This window comes from Neoarius graeffei, chromosome 21 (assembly GCF_027579695.1).
Source record: "Neoarius graeffei isolate fNeoGra1 chromosome 21, fNeoGra1.pri, whole genome shotgun sequence".
Classification (NCBI taxonomy): domain Eukaryota; kingdom Metazoa; phylum Chordata; class Actinopteri; order Siluriformes; family Ariidae; genus Neoarius; species Neoarius graeffei.
This window is the reverse complement of record NC_083589.1, coordinates 57,381,382-57,402,710: the sequence shown is the minus strand read 5'-3', so window position 1 is coordinate 57,402,710 and position 21,329 is coordinate 57,381,382. Positions and strand designations below refer to the sequence as shown.

At 41.4% G+C, this 21,329-nt stretch overlaps 1 protein-coding gene across 1 annotated transcript in view; it reads right to left on the bottom strand.

Moving 5' to 3' along the window:
* Positions 1-21,329, bottom strand: part of pnpla3 (patatin-like phospholipase domain containing 3) — a 56,472-nt gene that overhangs the window by 30,456 nt on the left and 4,687 nt on the right. The window contains exons 2-3 of the mRNA XM_060903405.1: positions 2,048-2,280; positions 1,028-1,093 (exon numbers count right to left, since the gene is read on the bottom strand). Of these exons, the coding sequence (XP_060759388.1) occupies positions 1,028-1,093; positions 2,048-2,280 (299 nt within the window). The remainder of the gene's footprint in view (positions 1-1,027; positions 1,094-2,047; positions 2,281-21,329) is intronic.

Genomic DNA, 21,329 nt, shown 5'->3' with positions numbered 1-21,329 from the left:
AAGGCTCGGTAACGTGTCATGTATGGCATGTTACAAAAACTAAAGAAAAAATCAGAGTCCTCGTCTCCAATTTACCGGTACGAGTCCGAATGCAGTTATTGCACGAGCCCGAGTCCAAGTCCGAGTCATCAGTGCTCAAGCGCAATTTGAGTCACGAGTCCTTAAAATTAGGGCACGAGTCGGACTTCAGTCCGAGTCCTGGACTCGAGTACTACAAGCCTGGCTGAAGCCAAGACAAAAGTGACAGCTGAAAATGTTTTGGTGTCCATCTTTGTGGTGTCTGTCTCCCTGGCAATAAATTTGCTCTTCTCTGATTCGTTGTTGCCAATTGTCTGTTGCCCTAATTAGTTGCCCTGTGTCTCGCCTGGTTTCCCGTTGCTGGCAACATTGCCCAAAAAGTTGCCCATTGTATCATCAGCCGAAGACTTTTGGTGGTGGCACCTTCTTAAAAACATCATCCAAGGCATTTTGTGAGTAAATAAGTTCTCTTGTGGTATTTAGCCCAGGACAGGAGAGTAAAATTACATTACATTAATGGCATTTCACAGACGCTCTTCTCCAGAACGTCATACAGCAAACCCAAAAGCAGCCTGGGGAGCAGTTGGGGGTTAGGTGCCTTGCTCAAGGGCTCCTCAGCCGTTCCTGCTGGTCCAGGGAATCAAACCAGCAACCTTTTGGTTCCAAAGCTGCATCTCTAACCATTAGGCCATGGCTTCTCCAAAATATGCATGACTGTTGACAATGTATTGCAAAAACGGCATGCTGGTGGTTCTTCATCTTTGAATAAAAATCCGTGGGTGAGCTTTGTATGTCCAATCCGACGCCTGGTATATACCTATTTTGGAATGGGGATAAAGGTGTCTTTTTAATAACAGGTTTAAGTTTGTGCAATTTGCTTTTGGGACATTGATCCCATTCAGTCTGCCACATCTCTGAAATACAGGACGCCAGCGCAGGCCATCATACATAACATGAAACACCTTACTTTTGGTTTAAAATGAGTTTAGCTCCAAACATTGACACTTACAACTCCACGGAAGTTAGGAGGGAACAGACCACAATAGACAGGGATGAAACAGCTACAGATGAGCGCCTGGGAATAAGAGAAAAAGTAATGATCATCACTTCATATATACTTCAACATCGAATTTTTATGCTTCTTCATATAAACAAGTGTCAAGGTCAATATCATGTCAAATAAATGCTGACAGAATGACAAGACTTTGAGTCTGTACCAGCAACAATAACATGTATTTCAGTCCGAATCAGGTATTCCAGCTTTATATTCCATTTAACTACAGCAGCTAAACACGGATAGCTGAATGCAAAAGTTTGTACCCCTACCCCTATCCATTTTCTGCATGGTAAAATAAAAGGACACTGTGACTTTATTTTAGAATTTCACTACAAAAATGTATTGTGTAACAAGAAAACAGTCTAAAACATCAGCATGAAAACTTTTGAAAGATCTGATTTAAAAGAGAGAGTGCATGACATCGGAGAGAGTTATATCAAAAAACTCAGGATGAATTTGGAAAGATATTCCAATTTCGGATTCAAAAGCCGTTTTGAGGATCCGAAGCTGATTGGATGCAAAATGTAAAAAAAAAAAAAAAAACTAATCTATTAGAGAATGTTTATGACACATTAACAAAGGGGGATACAAACTTTTGAACTGATATCATTTAGGTTTTTTTCACCTAATAATATCTTAACATGCACCGTTTGTCCATTTTTTTTAACTTGTGATGAAATCATGGCTTATCTTTTTTACTTTTTGCTCAATTCAAGTTCAAAAACGTGTTCAACTGACCTCGTTTTGCTTATTTCAGCTAATTATTTCTAAATAAAATTATCTGCCAATTCAAGAGCAGTATATGTTTTACTGTAATTTTATAATGAGAATTGTTACACAATCTCAAGATTGCAGTAAATGTACTCAATGTATTGCTGCTATAAATTAAACTTCTCTGTCCTCTTGTCCTTTGTCTTCATTTTGTCCTAAAAGTATAAAATCTCTCGGTCTCCCCTGTCAAGGCTCCCTCACCTGAATGAGCTCTTCTCTGGAGCTGAACTCTGAAACCAGCACGTTCTCTCTGTCGCTGACGCGTGTGAGAGACACACACAGTTTGCCGCTGACGAGTGTGTGTGCATCTTTAGGCAGGTCTCGCTGCAGGCTCGAGCGCAGCACTTTGATTAGGTTGAATGTGGGATGCAGAGGGCCAAGGTTGCGCTTCCGGGCCTCCTTTGCAACCTTGATCGCATTTGTGCAACATTTTTCTGCAACATAAAAGCACACAAAAGAATAAACTACAAATAAGGATAAACTATCCACAAGAATAAACTACCCACAAGGTAAAGGACAAACTACCCACAAGGACAAACCACCCGCAAGAAAAAGGACAAACTACCCACAAGGACAAACTACCCACAATGAAAAAGACGATCCACCCACAAGGAAAAGAACAAACTACCCACAAGGACAAACTGTTCATAAGTATAAGGACAAACTACCCACAAGGACAAACCACCCACAAGGAAAAGGACAAACTACCACAAGGATGAACTACCCACAAGGAAAAGGACAAGCTACCACAAGGACAAACTACCCACAATGAAAAAGACGATCCACCCACAAGGAAAAGAACAAATTACCCACAAGGACAAACTGTTCATAAGTATAAGGATAAACTACCCACAAGGATAAACTACCAAAAAGAAAAGAAAAAAAACTCAATAAAAATGGCACTGAAGAAACGCCTCTTTTAAAATCTCTGTTTGCTCAGTCAGTCATGTGAGGCTGCATTATCACATCTGAATATCTGAATAAACATTAATGTTCGTTGCCTAACAGACTAATAAAAGGTTCACAGCTCAGAAGTGAATCAAAGTGAAAGAAAGTGAGACAAGTTTTGATGCCTTTTATGAAAAAGCACCTACATTTCACATGTGATCATACTGTATGTTTTCCACAAGCGATTCTGTGTGTAAAATGTGATAACTGGTGCATTTCACCATGTTCTGCCCTGAATTCATGTAAACACACACACAGCGTCGTGGGAACAATACGTGATCATGTGAAAAAAACAAAAAACAACAAAATCCCCATCGCAGCCGTATACTGCGGGGAAAATAAGTATTGAATGCGTCAACATTTCTCAGTAAATATATTTCTGATGGGACTATTGACATGAAATTTTCACCAGATGTTGGTAACAACCCAAGTAATTCACACGTACAAAGAAATCAAAACATGTGTCCATAAATTAAGTGTAATAAAGTGGAATGACAGGGAATAGGTATTGAACATATGAAGAAAAGGAGGTGCGAAAAGGCAGAGAAAGCCAAGAAACCAGCTGAAATCTGTCAGTATTTAGAAAGCGGTCCCGCCCCCTATCAGTGCAGATTAAAAGTCATAGGCAAGGGCTGGAGGTGGAATGTAGAATATCAACTTTATTTTCTAGAAGAACGACCCAAAAAGTGAATTCAATCTTCCTGGTGTCTAATTTGCACCCTAAAATTGAATAAAATGGTTAAAATATACTGGTTTGCCCAAGTTCCAAAGGTTTGTTTACATCTCACTTTCACCGCCAGGGGACCGTCGTCGTGACGTCATTTAAGCAGGGATCCCAGCAGTAATTGAAAAAAATAGAAGAATGTAAGAAACTATCAGCAGGGGTCAAGGGGGCTGCAAGCCCTTTGCGGGGTGCAGGGGCAGTGCCCCTGCTGGGGGTACAGGGGGTGAAGCCCCCTGAAGCTGTTGAGATTTTAACATTTAAAAGATGCTATAGAACAAATTTTTTACATAGATTTAACATAGAAAAGCAACAGAATTTAACAATAATGTGTATCTATTTGATGCCATATTTTGTAATCAATGACATAAGTGGCAAAAAAAATTTGTTATTTATAAAAATTAGATGAAAATGTAGCCTTTTTTTTATTTATTTGCTAACAAATACAAACAAATACAAAGTAAAAAGGACAGAATGAAACAAATCAATACATACACATGACATACAACAGAAGCACTAACGTAACTAACAACAATTTCAAAGGCTGGACAGTACTACTAATATGTTAACAAAGAGATGTAACAGAACACATGGAGACAAATTCGACAAAGATAAACAAGAGCTATATTGCTGTATAGAGGAGGATGGGTGGGGTTGATTGGGGTAATGAATGTGCATATGAGATAGAGGAGGGTAGGTGGGGGGGGGATTTGGAGGGGTTTTGGGCCTTGAATTATGGGTGGAGGTACAGTGTGTATATGTTGGGGGGGAGCGGGATATGTGAAAGTAAGCACGTGTGTGTGTGTGTGTGTGTGTGTGTATATATATAAGCAGTGCTGGTCTGTGTCGGGCCAGGGAGAAGGAAACTGGATCATAATGAAGGAGAGAGGGGGAGGGGGAGTATTATTTTATTTGCTAATCATTTGTGTTAGTAAATTTTTATAGATAGAAATTCTAAAAATAATAGTTATTTAATAGTTAATTATGACGACTACCTGAGCACCTGTTCATGGCTATGGTGCCAGCCCCCCCTGCCCAAGCTGATTCATGATGGGACGACAGAGGGGAGGGGGAGGTACTGCATGAGGCAGGGCTCCGGGCCCTGACGCCCCATACACCGACACCAGCCCCCCATAGCCTCCGCACAACACGCCCTACCTATCCTATATATGACTGTATATGACAAGAATGTGTGCCTTCTCTAAAATGTACTGCATTAAAAGAAGAGATGTATTTGCATTAAAAGAGGGAAGGAGTGCAGCGAAGCACCTGCAGAGGTTTCCCACATGCACTCCTCCCCTACCCTAGTGTATCATGTTGTTCTTATTGCAGGTGTACAAATGGTGTGTGCTTCCTAATGTGTAGAGCATTTAAAAGAGGATAAGGTGCGCTGTGCAATACCAAGAGTAGGCAGGTATCAGAGTGCATGCGTGGGGTGGGCGGGGCGCCGAGAAAACCTCGAGACCCTGACCCGGAGGGGAACCCTGACCCATCAACCTTCCCAATGGCACCAGTCCCACCTGACAGCCAGACAGGATGGGGCCGACCACGCCATCCCAGAAGAATGAAAATGTAGCTTTGAAGAATATACTTCTTTTAACCCGGACACTGTTCCGCTATCTCTTTTATGGACGATATCTTTTTTCCACGACATATTGAATTAAGTTCAACGCATTAGAAACAAAAGCACGAACGGAGTTAAAACACATTTTCTAGCAAATGGGCGCAGCCATATTGTTTTCTCGTTCTATCGCGTACAGTCTCGCGGTATTTACATCAATTTAACTTCCGAGTGTTCCCGAATGTCAACGAGAACAAACGAAGCTGACAAAAACAAACATCGCTAAACAAGCAAACCAAATCAGAACGTATTCTGCTGGTCATTTTACTTAAACATATTTTTAACGGATATACAGTGGGGAAAACAAGTATTTGATCCCTTGCTGATTTTGTTGGTTTACCCACTAAGAAAGACTTGATCAGTCTGTAATTTTAATGGTAGGTGTACTCTAACATGTGGAGACAGAATATCAAAAAGAAAATCCAGAAAATAACTTTTAAATATCTATATTAATTTATTTGTATTTTATTGAGAAAAAGAAGTATTTGATCCCCTAGTAACCATCAAGAGTTCTTGTTAATACAGACAAGTTAGACTCTCCAAATTACCTTGTCACCTAAATTGAAGACACCTGATATCACTAATGACTTGTATAAAAGCCACCTGGCCACAGAATCAATCAGTTTGTCAGACTCCAAACTCTCGAACATGGGAAAGACTAAAGAGCTTTCTGTGGATTTAAGGGAGAAGATTGTAGACCTGCACAAGACCGGTATGGGCTACAAAACCATTAGCAAGAAGCTGGGCGTTAAGGTGACAACTGTTGGTGCAATTGTGCGCAAGTACAAGACTCACAACATGATTATCAATCGACCTAGGTCTGGGGCTCCAAACAAGATCTCACCTCGTGGGGTTTCCAGGATCATGAGAACGGTGAGAAATAGACCTAATACAACACGGGCAGAGTTAGTGGATGATCTTAAAGCAGCTGGGATCACAGTCACCAAGCAAACAGTTGGTAACACTTTACACCGCAATGGTCTAACATCTTGCAGCGCTCGCAAAGTACCCCTGCTTAAGAAAGCACATGTGCAGGCCCGCCTGAACTTTGCCAATGAACATCTGAATGACTTGGAGAGTGACTGGGAGAAGGTGTTACAGTGGTGCTTGAAAGTTTGTGAACCATTTAGAATTTTCTATATTTCTGCATAAATATGACCTAAAACATCATCAGATTTTCACACAAGTCCTAAAAGTAGATAAAGAGAACCCAGTTAAACAAATGAGACAAAAATATTATACTTGGTCATTTATTTATTGAGGAAAATGATCCAATATTACATATCTGTGAGTGGCAAAAGTATGTGAACCTTTGCTTTCAGTATCTGGTGTGACCCCCTTGTGCAGCAATAACTGCAACTAAACGTTTCTGGTAACTGTTGACCAGTCCTGCACACCGGCTTGGAGGAATTTTAGCCCGTTCGTCCGCACAGAACAGCTTCAACTCTGGGATGTTGGTGGGTTTCCTCACATGAACTGCTCGCTTCAGGTCCTTCCACAACATTTCCATTGGATTAAGGTCAGGACTTTGACTTGGCCATTCCAAAACATTAACTTTATTCTTCTTTAACCATTCTTTGGTAGAACGACTTGTGTGCTTAAGGTCGTTGTCTTGCTGCATGACCCACCTTCTCTTGAGATTCAGTTCATGGACAGATGTCCTGACATTTTCCTTTAGAATTCGCTGGTATAATTCAGAATTCATTGTTCCATCAATGATGGCAAGCCGTCCTGACCCAGATGCAGCAAAACAGGCCCAAACCATGATACTACCACCACCATGTTTCACAGATGGGATAAGGTTCTTATGCTGGAATGCAGTGTTTTTCTTTCTCCAAACATAATGCTTCTCATTTAAACCAAAAAGTTCTATTTTGGTCTCATCTGTCCACAGAACATTTTTCCAGTAGCCTTCTGGCTTGTCCACGTGATCTTTAGCAAACTGCAGATGAGCAGCAATGTTCTTTTTGGAGAGCAGTGGCTTTCTCCTTGCAACCCTGCCATGCACACCATTGTTGTTCAGTGTTCTCCTGATGGTGGACTCATGAACATTAACATTAGCCAGTGTGAGACAGGCCTTCAGTTGCTTAGAAGTTACCCTGGGGTCCTTTATGACCTCGCCAACTATTACACGCCTTGCTCTTGGAGTGATCTTTGTTGGTCGACCACTCCTGGGGAGGGTAACAATGGTCTTAAATTTCCTCCATTTGTACACAATTTTTCTGACTGTGGATTGGTGGACTCCAAACTCTTTAGAGATGGTTTTGTAACCTTTTCCAGCCTGATGAGCATCAACAACGCTTTTTCTGAGGTCCTCAGAAATCTCCTTTGTTCGTGTCATGATACACTTCCACAAACACGTGTTGTGAAGATCAGACTTTGATAGATTCCTGTTCTTTAAATAAAACAGGGTGCCCACTCACACCTGATTGTCATCCCATTGATTGAAAACACCTGACTCTAATTTCACCTTCAAATTAACTGCTAATCCTAGAGGTTCACATACTTTTGCCACTCACAGACATGTAATATTGGATCATTTTCCTCAATAAATAAATGACCAAGTATAATATTTTTGTCTCATTTGTTTAACTGGGTTCTCTTTATCTACTTTTAGGACTTGTGTGAAAATCTGATGATGTTTTAGGTCATATTTATGCAGAAATATAGAAAATTCTAAAGGGTTCACAAACTTTCAAGCACCACTGTATGGTCAGATGAGACCAAAATTGAGCTCTTTGGCATCAATTCAACCCGTCGTGTCTGGAGGGAGAGACATGCTGCTTATGACCCCAAGAACACCATCCCCACTGTCAAGCATGGAGGTGGTAACATTATGCTTTGGGGGTGTTTTTCTGCACAGGGCACAGGGCTACTTCACCGTATCAATGGGAGGATGGACGGAGCCATGTACCATAAAATCCTAAGTGAAAACCTCCTTCCCTCTGCCAGGAAGCTTAAAATGGGTCGTGGATGGGTCTTCCAGCAGGATAATGACCCAAAGCATACAGCCAAGGCAACCAAGGAATGGCTGAAGAAGAAACATATCAAGGTCATGGAGTGGCCCAGCCAGTCTCCGGACCTGAATCCTATAGAAAATCTATGGAGAGAGCTGAAGCTCAGAGTTGCCAAGCAACAGCCACGGAATCTTGATGATTTAGAGGTCATTTGCAAAGAAGAGTGGACCAAAATTCCTCCTAATATGTGCAGAAACCTGGTCATCAACTACAAAAAATGTCTGACCTCTGTGCTTGCTAATAAGGGGTTTGCCACAAAGTACTAAGTCCTTTTGGCAAGAGGGTTCAAATACTTATTTTCCTCAATAAAATGCAAATAAATTAATACAAATTCTTTAAAGTCGATTTCTTGATTTTCTTTGTGATAGATATTCTGTCTCAGCATGTTAGACTACACCTACCATTAATATTACAGACTGATCGAGTCTTTCTTAGTGGGTAAACCAACAAAATCAGCAAGGGATCAAATACTTGTTTTCCCCACTGTACAAGAGATTTAAAAAAAAAAAAAAACACCACCACTTTGGCTAGAAAAATAGCGGAATTCCGCTAAACAGCGGACGTCTGGGATCCCTGTTTAAGCCAAACAGACTGGGAGCAGCTCTGTGTTTACTTGCAAACCGAGCACACGTGTACGGACTTTGGTTGTGAGAGTTTGTGTAAAATGTCTGAAAGCGAGAGCAATTCTGAAGTAGGAACTCTCCAAATTGAATGTCGAGAGGTGAAACCATATATATATATATATATATATATATATATATATATATATATATATATATATATATATATAGGAACCTATGGTTGTTGCAAAGCAATCGGTGAATGTGGCTCACTGGTTTGACCGTGCGGCCTCGGAATTGGACAGCGACTCGGCTGACTCTGATCGCGGTGACCCCGGACCTCAACAAGACTCGCGTCCAAACGATTTATCCTGGTAGTTATGATAAAGTCCTACTTTCGTCGTAATACTAAATAAGAGCCCTTTTGAAGAATAATTAAACCACACGGGCACACACACACAATCCCTATAATATAACGTGGATTCGTTTATATTGCTAATAGTAATACAAGCATTATACCATTTATAGCCGACTCTAAGCGAGGAAATATCCCTTTGTCTCATTTCCACAATGATTGTACAGAATCTCTCAGGATTCTTGACTTGTCAATTGCAAGCAAAAGTAAAAATGTTTACCTCCAATCTTCTTTTTGCTTGAGCGTTGCTGCTCCGTTTCTTCTTTGACTGCTTGATTTTGTGTTCGAATTTTGTCAGAACAGCGTCAGGTTTGAGCTTCTCTGTCCGACGCCGACACCTAAACTCCCCAACAGATGGAGATTCTTCAAAAATGAATCGTCGTCGAAGTGATCGGAGCACAGAGTGGCGTATTTACCCGGCTGCCAAACCTCTCACTTCACGGGCACAATCCACTCTCTCCGCCTCTTCTCCTCTCTCAGAAAAAGGTAAAAACTTCTTCCTGAACCGGTCCCGTTGTTACAGTTCACTGCATAGCAATAAGGCATGGAGGTTTTTCTTTGGAAATTCCTGAACGCACGTCTGCACTCAAGCCGAACGGCAATGCAAATAAACTGAAGCGGACTCAACTCAAGCGATTTGTTTGCCTTGAATGACGTCATGCACCGAGCGGTCACGAAAATTGGCGAGCAGAAATTTGCCCCGATCCGCGCTAGCTTATTTTAATTACTACTTATTAACAATACTTCTTGGGACCAGAAGAAAATTACAGAGGGTTTTTTAACATATAAAGTTTCAAATGTGCATAAATTGAAAACCGTTGCCTATGAGCTTTAATATCTGCTGGTTTAGTCCTAACTGATGGCCTATAAAAAGGTTTCTCATTACCAAGGTGTCACACAAAAAGCATCTCATGATGGGTAAAAGCAAAGGGCTCCCTCAAGACCTTCACAACCTTATTGTTGGCATTGGTTACAGACGTATAACTTCTGAATGTTCCAGTGAGCACCGCTGGGGCCGTTATCCGGAAGTGGAAAGAACATAATTTCACCATAAACCGGCCATGACCAGGTGCTCCTTGCAAAATTTCTGACAGCGGAGTCAAAATAATAATCAGAAGAGTTGTCTAATGCCGCTTTTCCACTACAAACGCGGCTGAGTCGGGCTGAGCCGTGCCGTGCTGAGTCGAGCTGAGCGGGGCTGTTGGAGTTGCATTTCAACTACAACCACGCTGAACCGTGCTGGCTGGAAGTGGGTGGACACATTGGGTGGAGTTAGCGAAAGTGGGTGGACGTCACGTGATGTCGTTAAGCAGCGCAAACAGTGACATCAGTGAGCTTTTAAGCGGTAGTCTCACGACCCGGATAGTAAACAAGAAACATGGAGGACATGGAGTCGTTAGTGTTGCTGGTCTTGGTTCTGTGGCTTGTTGTCACCGACAACACCAACAGATACTGACAAGAGCGTATAGATGAGGCGAGGCGCATAAGGCTTCATAATTCTCGTAATTCTCCTTCTTCCGGGTTTACGGTGTTTACAGATCCCAGCGTGCTCGCGGGGCGTGTGTGGGCATGTGAGGACACTCCTCCTCACCAATCAGTGCACAGGGGAGTGTCTGCTCACGCCCCCAGCCTCACTCGGCTCGGTTTGGCTCGCTTCAGCCCCACTCCAAAACCGTGCGAGTTTTAGGGGCTAAGCAGGGCTGAAGCGAGCTGAGTCGTGCTGTTTTTTGGTAGTCGAAACGCGAGCCGTGTCGGGCTGAAGTGAGCTGAAGCGAGCTGAAGTGAGCTGAAAAAGGGTAGTGGAAAAGGGCCATAAGAGCCAAGGACCACTTGCGAAGAGCTTCAGAAAGACCTGGAATTAGCAGGTACAGTTGTTTCAAAGAACACAATAAGTAATGCACTCAACCGCCATGGCCTCTATGCACGCTCACCATGCAAGACTCCATTGCTGAAGAAAAAGCATGTCACATACTGGGAGAATATAGTCGGGTCAGATGAGACCAAAATTGAACTCTTTGGATGTCCACCATGTTTGGAGGAGAAATGGCACTGCACATCATCCCAAAAACAACATACCAACAGTGACGTTTGGAGGTGGGAACATCATGGTGTTGGGCTGTTTTTCAGCATATGGTACTGGCAGAAAGAAGGATGAATGGAGAAATGTACCGAGACATTCTTGATAAGAATCTGCTGCCATCTACCAGGATGCTGAAGATGAAACGATGGTGGACATTTCAGCAAAACAATGATCCCAAAACACACAGCCAAGGAAACTCTCAGTTGGTTTCAGAGAAAGAAAATAAAGCTGCTAGAACGGCCCAGTCAATCACCCGACTTGAATCCAATTGAAAATCTATGGAAAGAACTGAAGATCAGAGTTCATAGAAGAGGCTCCTGGAACCTTCAAGATTTGAAGAGAGTTTGTGTGGAAGAACGGGCCAAAATCACACCTGAGCAATGCATGTGACTAGTTTCTCCATACAGGAGGCGTCTTGAAGCCGTCATTACCAACAAAGGCTTTTCTACTAAGTATTAAATAAATTTCAGTAAGCGTGTTCAATACTTATTCTCTGTGTCATTCCACTTTATTACACTTAATTTATGGACACATATGTTTTGATTTCTCTGTACATGTGAATTACTTGGGTTGTTACCGACATCTGGTGAAAATTTCATGTCAATAGTGCCATCAGAAATATATTTACTGAGAAAAATATGTTGATGCATTCAATACTTATTTTCCCCACTGTATATAAAAGTGAGCCTATGAAAATAAAGGAATTGTGTCCTCCATGTGAAAAACTAATATACATTTTTAAAAAATAAGGGGGAAAATAACATATGAGCATAAACGAATCAGGAGAGAAACATCACACGTGAAAACTAAAGCCACAGACATGACAAAAATAACTGACAAATGAAGAAAAATTCAAGAGAAAATAAATGAGTCTGGGGGAAAATAAATCCACATTTTAAAACTAGAAAAGCACTCGGAGAGCGCAGACCTCCGCCAAGAATCCTTTAAAAAAATCCGGGATCCAGAAGGTGATCCGGATCACTGCCAAAATTTAATGGATTGTTACTTGTGCCCACTCACACCTCTGGAAAAAATTTCAGAGCAATTCGTTCATAACTTTTTCCGTAATGCTGCTAACAGACAAACCAACAAACAAACAAACCAACGCTACCAAAAACATAACCTCCTTGGCGGAGGTAATGAGGATAACAATTAACATGTGAAAATAAATGAATGATCAGGGAGGGTAAAATCAGGTTTTATTTTAAAAAATCTACATGTTCTTCCTGTGAAAGGAACCTGAATATAATGAATGTAAAAAAAGTAAAAAAAAAAAAAAGTGAAAAATGAATCATGAGTAGAAAAAAAAAATCACATGGAGGAAAAAAACGTGAAAATGAACATGCATGACATGTTTCAAAGATAGATAGATAGATAGATAGATAGATAGATAGATAGATGGGGTGGTATGGCATGTGAGAATACAAACACCTGCACAATACGTGATGTTGGGGTCAAATTTTATTATATGTAGATTATGATCAGAATATGAATCAGAATCAGTAGGTTGAATAAGGATACAGATATATGTAGTATGTAGAATATTAGTGAAAAATATTAATTCTCCTTATTCTGATGAAACGACCAAACGACCTTAGTCCGGCCGGGCATTGGGCAATGTTTGGGAACATTCTGTCTATGAATGTGTATTTTGAATGTGTATTTTGAAAACAGAGTCTGAAGGTCTGTCTTAGTGTCAGACCATACTCAGAAATAGAATTAAAGTTCATGATCATGCTTATTCATTCAGTTGAATCTTAGGTCATGGCTTCACAAAGGCTATGAAATATACTGAAATATATTGAAATATACTATGGTAATGATTAATGTTAGTTTTATAGACCCCGTAATTAATGAATGCATTCCGTGATTAATGTCAGTTTCATAGTTTCTAGATTAGTTTCATAATGACATTATAATTATAATTAAGATCTTATGATTCTAAGGATTTTTAGTTTAAGAGCATTAACCTCATCCTCTAGCCGCTTTATCCTTCTACAGGGTCGCAGGCAAGCTGGAGCCTATCCCAGCTGACTATGGGCGAAAGGCGGGGTACACCCTGGACAAGTCGCCAGGTCATCACAGGGCTGACACATAGACACAGACAACCATTCACACTCACATTCACACCTACGGTCAATTTAGAGTCACCAGTTAACCTAACCTGCATGTCTTTGGACTGTGGGGGAAACCGGAGCACCCGGAGGAAACCCACGCGGACACGGGGAGAACATGCAAACTCCGCACAGAAAGGCCCTCGCCGGCCCTGGGGCTCGAACCCAGGACCTTCTTGCTGTGAGGCGACAGCGCTAACCACTACACCACCGTGCCGCCCTAGCATTAACCTAATTTAGTTATAAGTTTAATCCTGTTAGTTGTTTAATTGTCCTCTCTCTTTCAGACATATTCTCGTGGTTAAGTTGTTCTTATTTTTTTATGTTTATTCTCTTATAACATTCCTTATTTTAGCATTATTAAGAGCATACTGTTATTTGTTATTTTACTTATGTTGATGGAATCAAGATAATCAAGATGTAATTTACTGACTGACCACACATTCATGTGTTAAGAATTATTCATGTTAATTATTAAGAATTATTCAGATCCTTTCTGTGCAAACTTTGTGTGCCTTTGACCTTCTACAGTATCTATGTTTAACATTCCATACTATTCCAAGAATCAGACATAATATTAATTATAAGCCAAAACTCTGATATCTATCTGTACCTTACTGTCAGCAAGATCATTACACACTTCTACATAGACACACACCCATTACACACACACACACACACACACACGAAGACAAAACATAAACATAGCAACACTATAAGACATTCCCACAAATGTTTTCATTCTGACGAAGCGAGCGAATAAACTGGCATGTGAACAACCCACACGTGTTCTCCTGTCCGTTTCTGAGCGATTGACTCGTCCTCGGGCCCGAAGGGAAGGCATCAGCACGAAGGAATCGGGGTCTCTTTCTGGGTGAACCCAACAATTTGGTGTCAGAAGTGCGATACTGCCAACCAGGTGAGTAAATTTAATTTTAATTTATAATTTGATTGGTTATTGATTGGTTGACCGCCTGGTTGGTAGTAATTTCAAAAAAATAGAGACCCATAATTCAGGTTGGTAATCCTCATGTGGAGGCACGGGACGTAAGGAACCTCGTAGACTTTTTAGAGATTAGATTAGACCTTTTAGACTCTTGTTTACGGGACGAGACGGGGCTAGTAGAGCCACGGGATTGGGCTGGTAAACCTCGTAATTTACAGGACGGTGAGCCTCGTGAAGACACTCCAAGGGGGAGAACTGTCACGAGAAGAGCGCGCTTTTAATCTTTGATTCCTTCGTGCGGCCATGGGGGGTAGTTGTGGTAGTAAAGAGGTAGGCTACTCAGACCCGATTCTGAAGACACTCCACGGGATTGGATGAATCGATGTGATTTGGGATTCTATACTGCTCCTTGGCTGGACCTTTTAGCCGATTGGTCCACGAAACAATTTCAGTCTCGGTTAATTTATCCTCGTGCAGGGACTTTTAGACCAGAGTATCTCGTTTCGGCACACAAACAGATATATGAAGGATTTGGCAACCCAGAATGGGATTATGATTACATGACCAAAGGTTATTTAGAGTGGATTAGAATGAAGCCAATTTGGGATCATTTTCATAGAATTAAAGAGACGAAAGAACAAAAGAATTCAATACCACATCCTAAGCGCAATGCAGAGGTGAAACCTGCTTTATTTAGATCCCTAGCCTCTGCTCCTCCGCTGGTACTCGAGGAAACAAGAAACATTCCTGTAGATACACCGGCGAACGCTTCATGTCCCGCTGATAACGTTCCTAGCGTATCTCATAACACAGGCGCTAGAAGAAAAACTGTAATGAGCAGAAGAAACGAGACGAACGAATCTAATACGGATTCTGACGACGAAATAAACACAGCTTGTGTGTGGGCGCGAAGGGGAAAAGGGTTTAAGATCAATCCGCCTTCGGCATCAGAATTGAAAGATATGATCAAGTTATTGCCTTCGATAAACAACCCAATCAATTTCGTAGACATGCTCGTAAGAATGTGCAGGCATAAACAGATGGTTGGTGCAGATTATCGTTTTATCATGCATGCTGTTCTCAGTGATAAATATGATGAAGATGCATTACTAGCCGTGGTACCTTGTTTAAAGCCAGAAAATGACGAATATGCCGTGACGGAGGTGAAAGAGGAAGAAGATGGTCAGACCACGACTAAGCATGTAATGAAGTTTTACTGGAAAGATACTGATAGAGCTATGAGAGAATTAAGGGAACAATTGACGCGTTATCTGCTCTCACGAAGACAGGCTAGCCGTGATCTTTCACAAGTTACTAATTGTAAACAGGAGAAGGCTGAACTCACTTCCAAGTTTTTGACACGCTTTAGCGAGACGTGGACTTGTTTGGGAAATATGCCACTGAACCAGCAGCAAAGCAATCCTCTCTTTATCTCGACATTTCTGAATAATTGTCGTCCTGATGTACAGAAGGTGTTGAAACATCATTTGAGTGACCGGAGTAATATGGTAGTGAGAGCTCTAGGGGAGAAGATTAGAATTTTGGAGGGAGATGATCTTTTGGATACTAAGCAGGTGGCCTGTCTTTCCGTTGCTAGTGGTTACTCACAACAGAATTGGGGTGATCCACAAGGCAGGGCGGGGAATAAGGGATTCCCTGGTGATAGATTGTGCTATTATTGTGGTAAAGAAGGACATTGGAAGCGCGAGTGTAGAAAGAAACGGATAGATGAGGATAGGGCACGGCAAAGAGCTGCTTCTGCTTCTTCTTCTAATCTTCAGCGTGGTGTGTCTCTTCCTTCTCCTCCCCCTCCTCCTCTTGCTTTGCCTACGGCAAGCGTAGGCCCATATCGAGCATAGAGCTGCCTACAGAGCTGTGACCCCATGATGTTACATTGTTCTTTCGACTCTTATCTAGCTAGTGATTTGCCTGTTGTAGAATTGGTTGTGGATGGAAAGGTGCTCCCTTTCTTAATTGACACTGGTGCTACAATGTCCTCGGTGGGAAAGTCATACGAGGGTCCGATGTCTAACAAAACCGTTCGCTCTGTGGGAATTGATGGGGTCCCTTTTTCTTCCCCTTGCACTCCTCCGTTACTGGTAACCTGTCCCGCTGACCCAGCACTTCGCAAACATCACTCTTTTGTGTTGATGTCACAATGTCCTTTTAACTTAATGGGACGGGATCTAATGAGTCTATTACATTTATCCATTTCGTTTCAGGGATCCAAGATGACTATTTGCACTCCTGACTCGCTGCCTCCTGCTCTATCTTATCTTTCTTCACATGTGACTGTGCCAAATATTTCTGCTGTTTGCATGACTTCTGTAAACCCTGTTATTCCCTCTGCTGACCCTTCTACGGCTTTGGCTGAAATCCCCTCCTCTCTTTGGGCTGAACAGAAGGATGAGGTAGGCCTGGTTAATTGTGTTCCTTATGAAGCTAAGCTGAAACATCTGCTCCCTGTTTATGTTAACCAGTATCCTCTCTCTGAGGATAAAGTCAAAGGGATTGATGTCATCTTACAGTCTCTCCTTGAACAAGGCGTGGTGAGAGAGTGTACCAGCCCGTACAATACACCTGTCAACCCCGTGCCCAAGCCAGACGGTACCTGGCGTTTTACGCAGGACTTGCGTAAGATTAATGAACTGATTGTGCCTGTAGCACCTATTGTACCTGACGTTTCCTCTGTAATATCACAAGTTCCTGCTGATCATTGCTGTTTCTCCGTCATTGATCTCTGCTCTGCTTTTTTCAGCGTTCCGGTTGGAGAAAACACACAGCCTTTGTTTGCGTTCACGCACAGACGGAAGCAGTATACTTGGACACGCCTACCACAAGGTTTTATTGATTCTCCAGCTGTATTTTCAGCTGTAATTCGTAACGCACTTTGTGACCTCTCCCTCCCCCAGGGCTCTGTGATCCTGACCTACGCCGATGATCTTCTGATATCCGCTGAGTCCCCAGAAATCTGCCAAGACGCATCATTGCGCCTGCTCCAACATCTGGCGAAAAAGGGTTTCAAGGTTTCCAGAACCAAGCTCCAGTTCTGCAAGGACACTGTTAAGTATCTGGGCTTTGAACTTTCACAAGGTTGTCGTAAGCTGTCAGCTGATCGGGTGCAGGCGATTCTAGACACGAAACGCCCTGCCACTAAGCATGCCCTCATGTCTTTTCTGGGTCTTATCAATTATTGTAGACAATGGATCCCTGACTGCTCCTCATATGACAAGGTTCTCCGTTCTGCAATCTCTCATCAAGACCCACAGCGACATCCTTTGACCTGGACTGAAACTATGATCAACGCTTATCACTCCCTCAAAAGCGCTCTCTGCTCCGCCCCAGCTCTGGGTTTACCTGACTACTCCAAGCCCTTTCATCTCTACGCCTGTGAACAGCAAGGTACGGCGTCTGGTGTTTTGGCTCAGGAGCATGGAGGGGGGATTCGTCCGTGTGCGTTCTTATCTAAAACATTAGACACTGTTGCTCAAGGCTTGCCTGCGTGTCTAAGAGCTGTCGCCGCCTGTGCTGTGATGGTTTCAGATGCAGAGAAATTGGTTTTGTCTCACCCACTGATCTTGCACTCGTCACATCAAGTTAAACAGGTATTGCAAAATTTACAGACTCAACATATGACTGCGCAGCGACGCTCCGGATATGAAACCATTCTCTTTTCTACTGACAAGCTCGAAATTCGAGCTGCATCCTCTAATACTGTAGGTCACGCTCTCGCACGCCTTCTTAACTCTCAGGACGACACCTTAGAGGACACTGATCATGATTGTCTATCTGAAATCTTGCATACTACCAGTATCAGGCCTGATCTTTCCTCCAGCCCTCTGGAGACGGGGGAAGTAATCTTTGTTGATGGCTCTTGTTCTAAACCTTCAGATAATGTTTTCCTCTGTGGCTATTCTGTGTGTTCCCTGCCTGACATTGTACACGAGGCCTATGCTCTCCCGTTCTCTTCCGCTCAGGCAGCCGAATTGTATGCACTAATGCGTGCCTGTATTTTGTTTCAGGGCAAGGACGTCACAATCTACACAGACTCTCGTTATCCTGGTGTTAAATTGGCATTAAACTGGTACTGGTACTGCGGTAATAGTAATCTCCTTGTTTCGTTTCCCACCAACTGGTCAGGCATTTGCGCTCCCATACAACTCAAAAATGCTATCACTGCTATCCATCCTTTCTCTGCTCATCGCCCAAAACGAGATGTTATTCATAATTTTCCACCCCTGGAACATCATCTTACTACCAGGTGGCACAGGTTTTGGACATCAATGTTTCCTCATTTTGGTGTGGCTGATCTATGGAAGAATGTAGAATTAACACATTATCGCTTGGCCAGCTTTGTTAATGAAACCATTAAAGCTGTCGATGGTATTAGAACAGAATTAACCTCCCTGCGTCTAATGACTACTCAAAATCGTATGGCCCTTGATATTTTGTTAGCAGAAAAGGGGGGTGTTTGTGCTATGATTGGAGACAGCTGTTGCACTTTTATTCCCACTAATGATAACCCGGATGGTGAAATAGGTGCAGCCGTACATCAAATGAGACAGATTGCTCAACAACTAGAACATGATGAACATGGGGATACGGCAGGGTGGGTGTGGTTTTCTGGACTGTTTGGTAATTGGTCTAATTAGTCTGCTATTTTTTCTATGTGTATTCCTGTAGTGGTGATTGTTCTTTTGTTTATTTTCCTGGGACCTTGCATTTTGAGATGTTTGATGGACAGAATGCATAAGATGATTAATAGTCTTACCCGCAAACCTCTGCATAGAGAGAACAATGTATATTATCGTCCTGCTAGGGTGTAACACTAATCTTAATCATAATCTTACTTACATGTTTACTTAAAATCTAGTTAATACTATGATTAGTATTAAAGGGGGGGATTGTTGGGGTCAAATTTTATTATATGTAGATTATGATCAGAATATGAATCAGAATCAGTAGGTTGAATAAGGATACAGATATATGTAGTATGTAGAATATTAGTGAAAAATATTAATTCTCCTTATTCTGATGAAACGACCAAACGACCTTAGTCCGGCCGGGCATTGGGCAATGTTTGGGAACATTCTGTTTATGAATGTGTATTTTTAATGTGTATTTTGAAAACAAAGTCTGAAGGTCTGTCTTAGTGTCAGACCATACTCAGAAATAGTAGAATTAAAGTTCATGATCATGCTTATTCATTCAGTTGAATCTTAGGTCATGGCTTCACAAAGGCTATGAAATATACTGAAATATATTGAAATATACTATGGTAATGATTAATGTTAGTTTTATAGACCCCGTAATTAATGAATGCATTCCGTGATTAATGTCAGTTTCATAGTTTCTAGATTAGTTTCATAATGACATTATAATTATAATTAAGATCTTATGATTCTAAGGATTTTTAGTTTAAGAGCATTAACCTAATTTAGTTATAAGTTTAATCCTGTTAGTTGTTTAATTGTCCTCTCTCTTTCAGACATATTCTCGTGGTTAAGTTGTTCTAATTTTTTTATGTTTATTCTCTTATAACATTCCTTATTTTAGCATTATTAAGAGCATACTGTTATTTGTTATTTTACTTATGTTGATGGAATCAAGATAATCAAGATGTAATTTACTGACTGACCACACATTCATGTGTTAAGAATTATTCATGTTAATTATTAAGAATTATTCAGATCCTTTCTGTGCAAACTTTGTGTGCCTTTGACCTTCTACAGTATCTATGTTTAACATTCCATACTATTCCAAGAATCAGACATAATATTAATTATAAGCCAAAACTCTGATATCTATCTGTACCTTACTGTCAGCAAGATCATTACACACTTCTACATAGACACACACCCATTACACACACACACACACACACGAAGACAAAACATAAACATAGCAACACTATAAGACATTCCCACAAATGTTTTCATTCTGACGAAGCAAGCGAATAAACTGGCATGTGAACAACCCACACATGTTCTCCTGTCCGTTTCTGAGCGACTGACTCGTCCTCGGGCCCGAAGGGAAGGCATCAGCACGAAGGAATCGGGGTCTCTTTCTGGGTGAACCCAACACGTGATAAGTGAAAATAAATTAAAAATTGGGAATAAAATCACATATATAAGTGAATGAATTATTGGGGGAATCACATGAAAAAAAATCGAAACACATGCAGAACATGAATCATGTGCATAAATAAGTGTGTGTGTGTGTGTGTGTGTGTAAGTGAGTCAGTGAGTGTGTGTGTGAGTGAGTGTATGTGTATGTATGTATGTAAGTCAGTGAGTGTGTGTGTGTGTGTGTGTGTAAGTGAGTGTGTGTGAGTGAGTCAGTGAGTGTGTGTGTGAGTGAGTGTATATGTATATATGTAAGTAAGTCAGTGAGTGTGTGAGTGAGTCAGTGAGTGTGTGTGTGTGTGTGTGAGTGAGTGTATGTATAGATGTAAGTAAGTCAGTGAGTGTGTGTGTGTGTATATGTGTGTGTGTATGTAAGTGAGTCAGTGAGTGTGTGTGTGAGTGAGTGTATGTGTATGTATATATGTAAGTAAGTCAGTGAGTGTGTGTGTGTGTGTGTGTATGTATATGTGTGTGTAAGTAAGTCAGTGAGTGTGTGTGTGTGAGTGTGTCAGTGAGTGTATGTGTATGTATATATGTAAGTAAGTCAGTGAGTGTGTGTGTGTGAGTGTGTGTGAGTGAGTCAGTGAGTGTATGTGTATGTATATATGTAAATAAGTCAGTGAGTGTGTGTGTGTGTATGTATATGTGTGTAAGTAAGTCAGTGAGTGTGTGTGTGTAAGTGAGTGTGTGTGTATGTATATATGTAAGTAAGTCAGTGTGTGTGTGTATGTATATGTGTGTGTAAGTAAGTCAGTGAGTGTGTGTGTGTAAGTGAGTGTGTGTGAGTGAGTCAGTGAGTGTATGTGTATGTATATATGTAAGTAAGTCAGTGAGTGTGTGTGTGTATGTAAGTAAGTCAGTGAGTGTGAGTGAGTGAGTCAGTGAGTGTGTGTGAGTGTATGTATGTATGTAAGTAAGTCAGTGTGTGTGTGTGTG